General features: G+C 29.9%; 1 protein-coding gene and 1 non-coding gene across 2 annotated transcripts in view; one reads left to right on the top strand and one right to left on the bottom strand.

Annotated features, from left to right (window-relative positions):
- Positions 1-15,456, top strand: part of LOC134829307 (uncharacterized) — a 118,712-nt gene that overhangs the window by 43,369 nt on the left and 59,887 nt on the right. Inside the window, exon 4 of the mRNA XM_063842337.1 lies at positions 1,559-3,903. Coding sequence (XP_063698407.1) covers positions 2,020-3,903 — 1,884 coding nt within the window. The 5' untranslated portion in view covers positions 1,559-2,019. The remainder of the gene's footprint in view (positions 1-1,558; positions 3,904-15,456) is intronic.
- Positions 11,474-11,555, bottom strand: Trnas-aga (transfer RNA serine (anticodon AGA)). The gene has a single exon. It is a non-coding gene; the product is annotated as a tRNA-Ser (tRNA).

Here is a 15,456-nt window from a genome sequence, read left to right on the forward strand (position 1 = left end):
TCATCGGCAAAGGCAGCGGTGTTGATAACAATAATCAATATACAAAAAAAAAATTAACTTTCGTTTTCATCATTTTATCGTCACCCTCGTCGTTGTTGTCACGCACCATCTTTCGTCTCGCAAGCACTGTCAAGACAATTAGCCTGTAATTTGTCTCAGAAAATAATAATAAAAATCCCGATGAAAAATTCGAAATCATCAAAGGTAATCATCATCTATCAGACTTTTTTTTCTTTTTCACATCCGTCGTCGTCGTCTTCGTGCCTTAATGATTCGCTATTTTGGTTATATTACGCGTGGATCATCAATATTCGTTTTTTTTTCGTTGTTGCGTACTAATGGTATGGAAATTATGTCGGATGAAAGCGGGATTTATTTCAAGATTGAACTTTGTTTGGGTTTTATTTGGATCCCTTGAGGAATTTTTCGTTAAACAATGGATTTTTTTTTGACAAAAATTTGGATCATCAATCAGTGTTTTGTTGTTAAAATGGGTTTAAAAAGATTTTTTTAATGATGATTTGAGGAAAAAAATAATTTAGCGCATTTTTAAAATGTTTTTGTATCAAAAATTAAATTTTAGTTATAAAAAAAAATATTTCAAAAATTTTAAGTTTTGGTCCCAGGGCACATTTTTAAAAGTTTCCCATATTGCAAATTCTGAATATTGATCCAATGAAAATTCTAAAACTTTTTCTCAAAGAAAATTATGAACTTTAAACATTTAAAAAGTTTTGCCCCCAGTGCACATTCTTAAGAATTTCCCATAATGCAAATCTTGAATTTTGACCCAGTGAAAATTCTAAAACTTTTTGTCAAAGAAAATTTGAACTTTTTAAACTATTTTCAAAAAAAAATTGTAATTTTTTGACCCATTGAACATTTTGAAATTTTGACCCAGTTAACATTTTGAAAATTTTCATTTGTTATTTTTACCCGGTAAATATTTTAAAACTCGAAAATCATCAAAAATTAATTCCCAGACAGACTCATAAATTTTAAATGACTTCCATCCAAAAAATTTCCATCAAACATCTGCTAAATTTTGATTTAATTTTAAATCTCGCGCTTTTTTTTTGTCACATTTATTTACTTACCATTCATATATTATTTAAATCCAGCCAGCGCCAAAATTGATAGAAGTATGACATCCATCATCCATTTTTTGTGATATTTTCCATACACCAAACTCATCGCTTCATAAAACACGATGTTCTCTGTCGAATTATTATTGGCGCCTATGCTCTTCCTTCCTTCCGTTTTTCCTCTTTTTTTCCCAAAAAAAATTTCTTTGTTGGTCTTGTTTTGTGTTGTTTGCGAACTTCAATCATTTATCATCATGCATATTCAGATCCATACACAAACGCAGGAAAGTTTGTTTGAGTGATGATTTTTTTCCGTTTTTTATTAAAAATGACAATGAATAATTAATCATCGACGATGTGTTTTGACATATTTTTGCGTGTGGTGCATAAGGGGCTTCCAACAATAATAAAAATATTTTTTTTAAAAAAAAGCGACTTCTAACGAAAATTTTTGTTTTTTTTTATCGTTTCAGAAATCATCGTAAACTTCACAAGACGAGGATACTCAACAAAAACACTTTTCACAGATGAAGAGTACATCATAAAAATCTGAACAACTGTTTTTCTCGCTTCACGTAGAAGAAAAAGTAAGAAGGACAAAATCCTTCATCATTGAAACACTTGATGATGATGATTGTGTTGAAATAAAATATTGCGAACGAGAGGAAAATCTGTTCACATCATACGTCTTCATAAAATACATCGGGGTATATACATGTGAAAAGTGAAATATAAAAAAAAAGAAAACAATAAAAGGCAAAAAAACGGGGCGGCACTTGAACAACTGTAATAATCATAAACATAAATAAAAACGGAAAAATATTCCTCGAGTGTGAGAACACAAAAAGGACGATTGTCAAGAGTAGTGTGTAGAAACTGCTAAATATTCCATAATATATGTTTGTTTCTTTCGGAGCCATAGAGAAAACATTTAATGATGCCAAACAATAAAAAATCCAAGTGCCAGCAGTTGTTTATCGTGGGCTGCTTATTCATCGTTTTACAGGCCCATGTGACACTTTGCGACGATGTTGAAGTCACCACAACTGAATCCATTGTTTCTGACTCGACGACGACATCCACTTCATCTACTGTCGTCGCATCGACAATAGCTCCTGCTTCGAGTACTCTCAATAATGTGCCAAGTAGTACTGAAAGTGCGATCGTTACAACTGTAAAAGATCCAAGTCAAGAACAGACGACCACGACTGTTCCTGAGGTAACCACAAAACTTGAAACTTTGAATGCCACGACAGCGAAGGAGCCACAATTGACAAGCACAACAACAACACCTTCCACTACCACAAATGTTAATATTGAAAAATTTGCGAGCAACGACGAGCCAATTTCAAACGAAATTCACGAAAATGAAATTACAAACGATAATCATGTCAAATTGGGTGACGCCGTCATGAACAATAACGATTTTGTGAACAAACAAAAAACGAGTAAGAAACCAATTAACATTGACGACTTTTATCCGTCGAAAATGGAGGACTTTAAAATGGTCATACAGCAGTCGAATGAAAAGTTGCTGCGCGAAAAGGAGATGATGCGAAATGACGACGAAGAGGCGGCCAATAATAATCCGCTGCTCAAACCGATGGATTTATTGCCAATCATTAGTGATAAGAAGGATTTATTGCTGGAGGATCGCAATGGATCGGAAATTGCGACAACTAACATTGAAATTGAGTTAATTGAACCAGATGCGGTTGCGACGAAAAATGATGATGAGCCACGCGAAGAACTAGATATCACGGAAAAGTTACAAGAGAACGACGAAGTAATTAAAAAGATAGAGGAAAGCTTCAAAATTGATGACATGGATTTGCGGCCGGATATTGTTTTTGACGTCATGCCGTCAAAGAGCTCGACGGTACCCACGACGATTGAAACGAAAGCTGTAACCGTTCCTCAAACCACTCCTTCTACGACGACGACTACAACGACGTCAACAACTTCTACGGTAAAACCAAAAGTTGATGACCTGTCGCCTCCATATCATCACGCCACGCAGCAAGACATGGGTTTCATTCCGCGTCGCGTCAAGAAGAACGATCCGAAAATCGAGGGAAAAATTAGTGTGCTTAATCGTGCCACATTAAAACGAATCGATTTCGCTAATACCAAGTTTAAATCTCACCCGAACAATGGCGATGTACACGACAATAAGCACAAGAGTACGGCATCATCTGCTGAATTTTCAACCACAAAATTTTATAACAGCAAAGAAACGGACATTAATAAAAGCAATGACAGCAACAACAACAACAACCCAGTTGTGCAAACCACATCGCAAATACCAGCAGAAAAGGCAACAATGAAGCCAGCGACAACAACGAACGGTATTAATATTAATAACGATAATAATAAAAAGAGTACAACAATTGCCAATGTGCAAACAGATGCCGACGACGCAGCTATATCCGCGTCAACGACGACCATTGCTGCCACAACTCCCGATGGTGACAGTAATAATAATGATAATAAAAATTCTAATAATAAAAATGTGGTGGATATGTCAATCACGGCTAATGTGTATCCAGCTGATACTGCAACCGAACAGCAACAACAACAAACAACGGACACGGAAACATTACATCCGACAATAAAAATTCCCGTGTTCCATCCTTTGTTGCGACCACGTGTTCAGATCTCACGTTTACAGGAGAAAATCAATCAGCTAGACTGCGACTTGCAAAGTTTCCCACAGCAACCGGCACAAAATGCAGCAAGCGGATTCCCCGTGGCGACAGAAGAGTACATCAAAATTTGGCGCGGCAACGAGACGCATGAACTGAGTTTGCCCATCGTGGTAAGTACAGATTTTTTTTTTGTATCTCAACTAAAATGTAGAACAGATAAAAACTACAATTTCACACATAAATTATTCATTTCAAAAGTTTGTGCAGAACCTAGTCTATATTTCGACAAATAGTGCATTTGCATAAAATCTCATAGAGTAAAGTACGAGAAACTAAGCAAACAGAAATCCTTCTCCTGAATACATATTTTATGCAGGATAAATGACTTTTTTTTTTATTTTCTCTCTTCAAACCAGAAAAAAATTGTATTTTAAAAGCCTCTTCGATTTTGTTTTGTTCAATTGTTTTTATCGTCAAAAGCTTTTCCATTTCCTATTGAACGAAAATAACACTAAAAGTACTTTAAGGATTCAACAGAAATTATTTCCCAAAGGGGCTTAAAGAGTCGCGTTCGCAATCGAAGGCAATTTTCATGTTTTACTTTTTTTCCCGATATTACATTTCTGTTTTGATTGTTTGACAATCGAACATTGTGTATACAACTTTTTTTGTCCTTTTCTCTGTTAAGTGAATTTTTTTTCTCTTGAAACATTTAACAGAATTATATGAAGAATCATTTGAAAAGAGATTTATACAAAAACAATTCCAGATCCTTTTTTTAAAAGAAAAAAATAGTACGAAACAATCAAAGATGAACAACAATTTTATCAACATTTCGACAAAAATAGTTTTTTTATATCGAATAAAAGGAAAATGTTTTCTAGGAATGATGAAAAGAAGGCTTTTCATTTGTAAAAAAGTAAAGACGAAAAAAATATATTTAAAATGACATTTAATTCCATCCCTTTTTGGGGTTTTTATTGATAGTGAAATTGAATGATATAGGCAAGACAGTGACAAGTCAATACTAGATTTCGTGTCCTTATTATGTTGTACTGATAAAAAGGGACAACATTTTTTCCTTTTAACGTATTATTTGTATTAATAGAATTCAATTGATGTTTTCGACGAACTTACATATGCTAAGTGTTTTCAAGGATTCTGAACGAAACTATGATCTATGATCTAAGACTGATGTTATATAAATCTATGGTTGGGTCATGCATAGACTATTGTAGCTCAATTTTGATATGGAACAACGAGACTGATTTGAATGAATTACAAAAAGTGCAAAATCAAGCTTTAAGATCACTGACTGAATCAAATCGGTATACTAGAATCTGTGATATGTTGAAACAAACTGAATTATTGAGTGTCAAACAGGGAATAAACTTTAATGTGCTTGTCTTTACTTATAAATGTGTAAAAGGACTCTTGTCCGATTACCTAAGAGTAAACATATCACATGTTGGAGACGTTCAGTATTTATTTATTTACTAACCAACTCAGTATTTTACAAGGGATCAGCATTATAAAACGAATTATCAAAAACCTGTGGTATTTGTGAACTAACATTGAATCAATTTAAAAAAAGAGCAAAAGATTATGTGATTAAAAACATTAAAATATAGTAAATTAGCCCAAATTAAGAACACAAAAAAGTGATGGAAAAAAATACAACAACAACTTCCAACAAGGGCTTTTTATAAAATTATCAAAAATATGCTTTAAGGTATCCTTGTAGTATTGCAGAAAAGGCCAAGTCGTAATTATGTCTTGAATGTCACATCACCTATATAAGTAAAGTATCGTGCTTATTCTCGTCTCGCTCTCTTTGGTTTGATATCTTGAACAAAACGAACGTGTTATCTCTTCGCTCCGCATAAGTATATTTTAACCCTCGTACCATCAGACCGTCGAAAACTTCAGTAAACACCAAAATTGTTTATTGATTAAGGTTTCCAGTCATAAGGTGTCAAATATTCCCTTTATCATTCTGTCTTAATTCAGTCTCTTTACCTTAAATTCTCTCAAAATCTTCGTATCTCGAGTGCCTTTAGCTCTGATTGGATTGCACTACCACACCATCATTTAGCATCATTTGCAGTAACAACAAGAAGCCCATTTATTTTTCACTTGCCAACAATAGATTTCGATCTCAACTTCACAGAATAAATTTCGCCATAAATTCATGTCTTGTACTTTTGGAAAACCATAAAACACGAAGAGTTTGTGCAAAGCGAGATCTATTTGCATAGATATGCCTTTCACAACACAATCTATTATCCCGGGCTCCTTATGGCATCACAAATAAATGTAACTAGAAACAGAACACTCGTAAAATATTGCTGGTATTCCAACTATTTACTTTAGAATATGCATAAATTTTTTAATAGACACGCTTCGTTCGTCTTCTCTTGTTTGGGGAAAAAAAAGGGAAGAAAAAAGTGTTGGAGTAAAAGTGAAAACCTTTGCCTTGTAACGTGATCCGTGCGAAAGTAGTAATAGCATAGTGAATAAGAAAAATGGCTTAATTTAAATAAATATTCACTTTACAGTGTAATTTTTTTCGTCTTCTCCCTTCGTTTTTTCTCTTCTTCTTTCTCACGTCGGCACCGCCGCGCAATTCCTTGGAACAGAGGCCTTAAACATTTATTTTTAGTAGAAATACCGTTATTTATGCAAAAAACAACAACGCGTGCTCTATCAGGCAATTTAGCTCATTCCATGAAAGAAAATTCTTTTAGAGATGTTCAAAAAATTTTTTCGTTACTGATCGAATTTTTAGCAGGCAACATAAATTCTTGCTACCTAATAATTTTTTCAGACAACACTTTTATGAAGGTGTAAACTGTGTTATGTTATGTTTATCGAAACAATAGTCTCCGTAGGCGAAAATACACAAACAAGGAGACGACCATGTGGAAACATCTGTCTCAGCTCAGCAACGCCGCGCGCGAAACACACGCACCACCGCACATGCTTGATGGGGCAATATATTTTAAATGAAAAAGTTAAGATAATAAATCTGTGATAAAATTTTTCATTTTCTTTGAAGCATAAGAAATAATAAAAAAATAAGAAGAAGAAAATGAAAAAAAGTCTGCAAGTGAATGGTGAACGCGTATGTGAGCTCTGTCAAACTTCGTCCTACGCTAATATCGCGAGTGTTTTTTTTTTGTCTGAGATGAGGGAGCCATAAACCAAAAAACATGTTCATATATAAAAAAATAATTCTATAACGGAAAAAGGGAGTATGAGATACGAATAAAAAAAACGTTTACGGCAGAGAAAAGAACAAAAGAAAATTAGCTTATTACATGCGTTTAAGAGATGAATCATGAGAATTGGGACGCGACATCGTTCGCGGTGATGGTAATACTTTAATGAATAAGGGAATAACTTTGCGGCATTTTGCGACGCGTGATATAATGAAGAATGATGCCTACTTTAATTTTTTTTCTCCACTTTTTTTCGCTTGATAAAAGAGTTTTTCGTGTTTGTGCAAATGATGAATTTTTTTCGTGTTTTTTTTCTTTGTTGCTGATTAAACGGATGTTTTTATCTTTCCTCTGCATGCAGCAAAGAGCAGCAGCGAAAGTAAATTTTATTTTTGTAAACAACAAAAAAAAATTTTTTTTACCCCCTTTGGGATATTTTTTTCTGTGCATTCATCTCTGCTAATTAAATCATTTTTAAAGTCAGAAAAAATCGCCTAGAGTGTCATTCAACATACACAAAAAAAAAAGTTTATTTTATTCAGAATTTAATTCATAAAAAAAATTCGGTCAAAAAAGGTGAAGAGATTTTTTTTTCTACTGCTGTTTGTTGAAATCTCGCAAAATTATTATTATCTTTGTTTATTCACATTTTTTTTAACGGAAAAACTTTTAATCAAAAGGCACGTTTGTGTCAATAATGTTCACAGTGCCTCAAAAAATTATATTTTTAAAGATTTAACCTTAAGTTTAAAGAAAAAAAATAATTTTTTACAAAGCACCGTTGCCATTTGACATTTTTTGTTGGAAAAACCAGATCCCAGTAGATGAAAAACAGACACAAATGGGGAATACTTTTTACTGCAGCTTGTTAATTAATCTTGCTTCTTTATTCCGGACTCTTCTTGTGAAAAACGATGTTAAGTATTCTAATTTTCATATTTTTTGTTCGTTTGATGAAAAGGGGTGGTTTATGGCTGTAATTTTATAATCTAAGACGCGCCATTGTTGACAACAACAAAAAAAATTTTTTAGTAGGTCATAACTTTTTTGACTGCCGAAGTGGTAGTCACCTCATTTGAATATACGATTTGCCGCAGAGGAATTTTATGGGCGAAGGTAAAATCACGACAAACAAATTAACTGTGCCATAAATCATCAATTAAATAGATGTTTACTAGACAACGGTGGCGTTTCCGACAAAATTGCAATAAATAGTAAATAAATATGGAATGTCTAGGAAAAGGGAAAAATTAAAGATTATAGAAAATTTATGTTTCGCATGTCTGAATTTTTATTTATTTATTTTTTGAAAAATTAATTTTTTTTTTTGAATAATAAATATTATTTTAAAATTTTAATTTAATTTTTTTATTTTATTTAATTTAATTTAAGTAATTTTTTAATAATAAAAAAAATTTTAATAATTTTGCTTTAATTTAATTTAGTTTAATTTAATTTATTTTAATTTAATTTAATTTAATTTAATTTAATTTAATTAATTTTAAATAATAAAAAGTTTTGAATAATTTTGCTTTTAATCATTTAAATTTAATATTTTTGAGAATTTTTGAAAAAAAATATATTAATTTTTTTTTTAATAATTTTTATTAAAGAAATTTTTCAAAAAAAATGTTCAAAAAATTTTTTTGATTAGAAATATTTTCGTAGAAAATCCCTAAAAACCATTATTTTTTTGAATTTTGAATCAAAAGTAATCAGAAATGTTTGAAAAAAATAATTAAAAATTTCCCGCAAAAAATTTAGCTTGCGAAACCCCAATTTTTCATAGTTCAAAAAGCGGCAACCTTTCCTTTTATTACCTCTTTAATATCTTATGACACGTTTAATCCATAACTTTTCCTTTCTTCCTTTAATGCGATTCACGACGACAGGAGCCTCAAGATGTCTTACCCGAAGCTCTTTTCCAAGCGCTAGACATTCCCACAAAAGCAGCCATAAAATATGCGTGATATGTGACAACAATACCAGAAAAGTTTTTCTTTAAGAGTCACATGTGAAAAATTATCGCAAAAAGTAATAAAAAAAGAACAAGTCGACGACGACATGCCGCACACAGCAATCCTTTATCGACTAAGCTGATTGTCAAAACTTACTTTATGCTCAGAAGCAAGTCTTAAACACATAAAAGTGTCACATAAATTGTTGCCAAACCTCCGCATGAGCGAAAAATAAACGAACGAAAAAAAAACAAAAGAAAACTGAAACGATAAAAAGGAAATTCGTTCGCTTTGATGGTAATAAAATGGCAAAAAAAAAATATCGAAAAGCTATCAAATAATTCGATATTTATTGATTTGTGTTCGATACGATTGTTTCTATGTGAAAATATGTTGAAAGGCAAAATAAAAAGTTATGGGAAAACAAAGAACTATGATAAACGTGGAAAGAATGACAAATCAAAACTTTGTCCAACAAACTTTTTCGTCGCACAAATCCAGCAGTCATAAATCCTTCAGAGAATTTCATTTCCGAAAAATATGGCAATCAAAGACGGCAACATTTCATTTTTCCAAGTGCAATTGTATATTGATTAAATGTAACGCAAACACACGGCACAGAGTAAAAGCCATCATCATAAAATGGCGTTCGCTTGTCACTCGTGTGTCCCCGTGGATTTGTGTCGTTTGATGACTTTGCGAAAAAGAACACAGTAAATTCGCGCGTAAATCCCCCCATGGACAGACAGAGAAACAAAAAGTAGTGAAAATTGACAGTCAATAGCAGGCAGGGGTGTAGTTAGGGCTAGATTTCGAGTAGAATAACATTTTGGCGCCATTTTTTAGATCTTAGCTTCTGTTTTATATTTTGGCGCCATTTTTAGATCTTAACTTCTGTTTTACATTTTGGCGCCATTTTTAGATCCAAGCTTTGTTTTTTTTTTATTTTGGCGCCATTTTTAGATCTAAGCTTTGTCTTTTTATATTTTGGCGCCATTTTTTAGATCTAGCTTGTGTTTAACATTTTGGCGCCATTTTTTTAGATCTTAGCTTCTGTTTTACATTTTGGCGCCATTTTTAGATCTAAGCTTTATCTTTTTAAATTTGGCGCCATTTCTTAGATCTAGCTTCTGTTTAACATTTTGGCGCCATTTTTAGATCCAAGCTTTGTCTTTTTAAATTTTGGCGCCATTTTTTAGATCCAAGCTTTGTTTTTTAAATTTTGGCGCCATTTTATAAAAAAAATTAAAATACAGAAAAATGATAATTTTAATTAAAAAATAATTTTTGTCATTTTTATAAAAAATGCGCCTTTGACAAGTTATTCGCCTCTGCACGAATTTTGCAAACAAAAAAGTGGAAATTTAAGAGAGAGCGAGTACAATAAACATAAATTGACAGATCGTATGGCACATGGCACAGATGTCACTCACAAAATTGAATTGTGACATTTTTCGTGTGTATGCTCGCATGACAATGACATGGAAAATAATGTCGAATCGACTGAACGAACGCCCAATTATTGTAAATTTATTCTGCTTTTAAATCAATTTAATATCTTCTCACTCTTCTCGTTCGATCTTTCTCACTATAGAAAATCTTTCTCTGAGGACGATGCAAGTTTGTGACAAACAACCAAACTACAAATTTAAAGAAAAAAAAAGTAGCAAGAAGAAACTTTCAATTTGATATTTATTTTATTTTCATTCAAAAATTCTTGCATAAATTAAATAACAACGAGAAACTTTATCGAAGCACGTTCGTCTTCGTTCTTCATCGTCGAGGAAACTCAAAATTTTACAGTTAAAAATTATTTGTTATACGATTCGAGCGTAGGCACAAGAAACCAAAAAAGAAACGAAATTCAGGCAAAAGTTTTCTCGTGCGAAGGGGAAAGATTAAGTTTTCTTGCTTCATTTCAAAAAGTTTAATTTGGGTTTTATTTACAATAATAATTGCAGCAGCACGAAGTTTTTAATTTTTTTTTATTTTTCTGATGAAATTGCACTTGAAAAATTCCCACAGCAATTAAGCAGTAAACATATTAATGAGAAATGGCAGGAACATGCTTCGTTCATTTAAAAACTGATTAAAACATTAGGAGAAAACTTGTATTTGTTACAATTTTTTGAAGAAAGTTTTGATCGATATTTTTGTTGTTTGGTGATTGAATTAAGATATTTACAAGCGTTAAAAGATAGTTGAAATGAAAAAATTTTTTTTTTGCATAAAAAATTTAAAAAAAAATTTTTTTCGCCTTAATTTTTAAATTTTTCAACATTTTTAAGCTAAATATTTGAAAATTTTCAAAAAATGCTCAAAATTTCATAATTAATGCGAAAATTAAACATTTTTAATTTAAAAAAAATTTAAATTTAAATTTAAAAAATTAAAAATCGTTAAAGATTTACAAACAAATTTTAACATTTCCTTAAAAATTCCTTAAAAAATTAAATTCTTAATTAAAAATAAAAAATTAAATAATATTAATATAATTAATTAATTAAAAATTCAGAAAAAACGAAAATTTTTCAAAACCAAAAAATTATTAAAAAATTTGTCGCAGTCGGTAGGATTCGAACCTACGCTCCCAGAGGGAATCTGATTTCTAGTCAGACGCCTTAACCGCTCGGCCACGACTGCTTCTTATCTTCTTACCGTCATCAAAATATACAGCTACTCTTGTTTAAACTTAAATCCATGCATACAGAAATAATCAAATTATGAAATTTTTTGTTGCTATTTTTAATCTCTTTCTTACATTGGAATGTACATTCACTTTTTTATGTAAATGACGTCACACAAACACACGTTTTTTTTATTAAAACTTGAAAAATAAAAATAAACTAAGAAATTCCCGAACTAAAAATGCTTCATTTCATTTATTTTCTGGTGTCGTTTGTTTTTCTAACTCGTCTAATGCCCTTTCTTCAATGTTGTTGTTGTTTTTTGCTTCAGTTTTCTTATCAGTTGATTTTGTATTACCAGTGAATGCAATTTTTAGTAGTTGTGAATACGGATCTTCAAATAAAAATTTAAAAACTATCGCTGCACAATAAATTATCGATGACATTCCGAGTCCAATAATTATCTGAAGGGTAAATAAAATTAAAAAATTAAAAAATTAAAAAAAAATTAAAATAAAAATTAATAAAAAAAAAATAATTTTTTAAAATTATATGAAAAATAATTTTAAATAAAGGTTTTAATTAAATTTTTAAATAAATTAATTTTATATGAAATTTTACAATTCTTCAAATTAAATTTTAAAAAATAAATAAAACTCTTGATTCAGTCTTAAATAAATATAAAAAACAATTTTAAGAAATTTTTAAAAATTTAGTTAAATAAAATTTTTAAATAATTTTATAATTATTAATTATAAATATTTTTATTAAATTTTAAAATAAATTTAAATTCTTAAAAATTTTTAAAAAAAATGTTTTAAAAAATTTTAATAAAAAAAAAAATAATAAAATAATAAATTAAATAAATAAATATTTTTAAAATAAAATATTTAATTAAAAATTAAATAAATTTAAATATTTTTTTTTTTAAATAAAATTTTACAAAAAAAAATATTTTTTTAAATAAAAAAGAAAATTTTACTCACGATATTTGTTGGCGCCAAATGAATCGGCGTCTCCATCATCATGGCAATAGCGATAACGCAAATTGGGTTCAACAAATAAACGCTATACGTGAGCTTACTGAAGACGATAAAGGTATCTTTCGTGAGAAAATTGTTCAAGCGTCTCATGTTACCTGTCGAACATGAGATAATCACCCAACAAATTGCCCATGCCCACATGATTCGTCCGAAACCAGCGAGAAAAGGTCCAACAAATTTGCTTTCTTGTCGAACGGAGTGAACGTGAATGACAAAAAGGAGCGAAAATATTGCCAGTAAATTCAATAATTTGATGAACCACTGAAAAAATGTTAAAAATTAATATTTTTTTTAAATTTTGATTTTTTTCTTACCTTTGGAACTTGCAAGTCACTCTTTTGAACGGACAAAAAATGCCCGGACAACATTCCGATGATGTAGGCGCCAATTCGTGTCGTGAAAGGAAAGTACAGGAGTTCCAAAGTGTGATATTGAACATCAAGACTTAACGCGTAGTTCGATTTAACTGCCTTCATTGTCGTATTGCTCAACGAAAATTTGAAAGTTAAAAAGGCGAGAATTAATCCAAAAGCTTTGCTCCTGAAAAAATATTCAAAATTAATTTTAATTGAATTTTTTAAGCAAAAAATCGACTTACTTGTAATAAATTAACATCAATAAAACTCCTACAGTGAAGCATTGCAACTCAACCGATAGATACCAACTCCAACTCATGCACATTTCATCCAACGGGTACAAATTATTGACATACAACAAATTCCGCCACCAATAATTCCCGCAATTTTTCTCGTTATCTTCGATCATGAAGTACGGCGAAACGTCATTTAAGGCCATGGACATCACAAGCAGCAACAAAATGGCAACCGCATAAGCGGGAGTGAAGCGCAAATACCGATGAATGACCATTTTTGCGGTTTTCAAGACACTCAACTCGAATTTCGGGTTATTTCGCTTTTGTTTGAACAAGTGATAGGACATCAGGAAGGAACTGATGGCGAAAAAACTGTCGACTGATGTGGGACTTGTGAAAATTGTTTGTCTGACAATGCGTGTCATGAACGGTAAAATCATGGGGAGATTGCTGACGGATGCCATTGCGAAAAATGCAATATGGGCCATGATGATCCAGAACATTGAAATTACTCTGAAATGAAAATTAATTTAAAAATTAGGAATTAATTTAATTAAATTTTGTATTATTTTAAATAAATATAAAATATTTTTTTTTAATTTAATTTAAACTGAAATAAATTGAAAAATTTAATTTAAAAAAAATAAAATTGAATTATTTTAAATTAATTTTAATGTTCAATTGAAATTAATTCAAAAATATATTAAAACTCAATTCAAATTATTTTAAAGTAAATTTAATTTAAATTAAACATTTTAAATAAAAATACTAATATTTAAAAATTTAATTCGAATTTAATTAAAAATAATTCATTTTTTAATAAATAATAATTTAAACTAATTTTTAAAAAAAATTAAAAATAAAATTAAATCGAAAATCGATGAAAATTGAAAATTAAAAATTTCAAAATTATAAAAAATTAAAAAATATTTAATAAATTAAAAATTATTAAAATTAAAATAAATTTTTTAAAAAAAAAATTAAATAAAAAAATTTAATTTAAAATTTAATGTTCAATTGAAATTAATTAATTAAAAAAATCGAATTATTTTAAAATTTAAAAAGTTTTTAAAAAATTAAATTTAAAAAAATTCGAATTTAATTAAAAACAATTCATAATAAATATCAAAATTTAATTAAGAAATAATTAAAATAATTAAAAAAAAATTTAATTTAAAAATTTTTAAATAAATATTATTGAATTTAAACTAAATTAAAAAAAAATTAAATTAAAAATTTCGAAAATCGATGAAAACTTTTTAAAAAAATTAAAAAAAAAATAATTTTTTAAAAATAAAAAATAATAAAAAATAATTTTTAATTTAAAAATTTAATTAAATTATTTTAAAATTAATTTCTTACTTGATTCCATGAACCACTGTCAAGTCATGTTCATGTTTCGTTTTCCTACAATCCAAAAACTCGTTCCAATTAAACTTCAAAGAAAAGGCTTTTAAATAATTCGGCATATAAGCAATATTGACATCAATACAAGTGCATGTCAAAACAACCAATAAATGAAGTACAACGACACACATGAACAAAATAACCGACCAACTCTCGAAAAAATGTTTTCTCAACACCAACGTCTTCGAATAAAGCACAGTTGCATTCAAAAAATCCGAATTTCCAAACATTTTCACGCCATTTTCTTGTAAATTTTCATCATTTATCGCAATTTCCATCAATTTTGCGAGTTCTTGGTCACTACAAGCCTGAGGAACACAAACTCCGAAATGAAGAATGTTCTAAAAAAATTTTTTTTAATAAAAAAAATAATTTAAAATTCATAAAAAATTACTTTTGGATACGTTTGCATGTCAATTTGGTACTGCGAAAACGTTTCGGCGTAGATCACACGATAATTGACCGGAAATGGCGGTTTCTCATCGAGCAATTCCGGTGTGTGACGATGCTTATAACGCGGTGACAAAACAATCGTTGCTTCGTTATCGTAGTTATTGATCCATCGACAAGCGTCTCTGATACCCAAAAAATAATTATTGCCCCATATGAAGTTCGGGGGACGAGATCCTGAAGCATCGAACACTAAAAAAAAATTTTTTTGAAAAAAAAAAAATAATTTTTTTATAAAAAAAACTTACTTTTATAAGCCCAAATTGCATTTTCTTCCGCTGCAACGTCAATTTCGTGCAAAAGTCCCAAACAACTGGTGCCATTATTGACCCTTGAGAGCTTTGTGAGTAACGATAAAACACTTGAATCTTGAAAACTTTGACTTTTTGTCACAAAAATGACGATTAAAAGCCATGTTGATAAAA

The sequence above is a fragment of the Culicoides brevitarsis genome, chromosome 2 (genome assembly GCF_036172545.1).
Source record: "Culicoides brevitarsis isolate CSIRO-B50_1 chromosome 2, AGI_CSIRO_Cbre_v1, whole genome shotgun sequence".
NCBI lineage: Eukaryota > Metazoa > Arthropoda > Insecta > Diptera > Ceratopogonidae > Culicoides > Culicoides brevitarsis.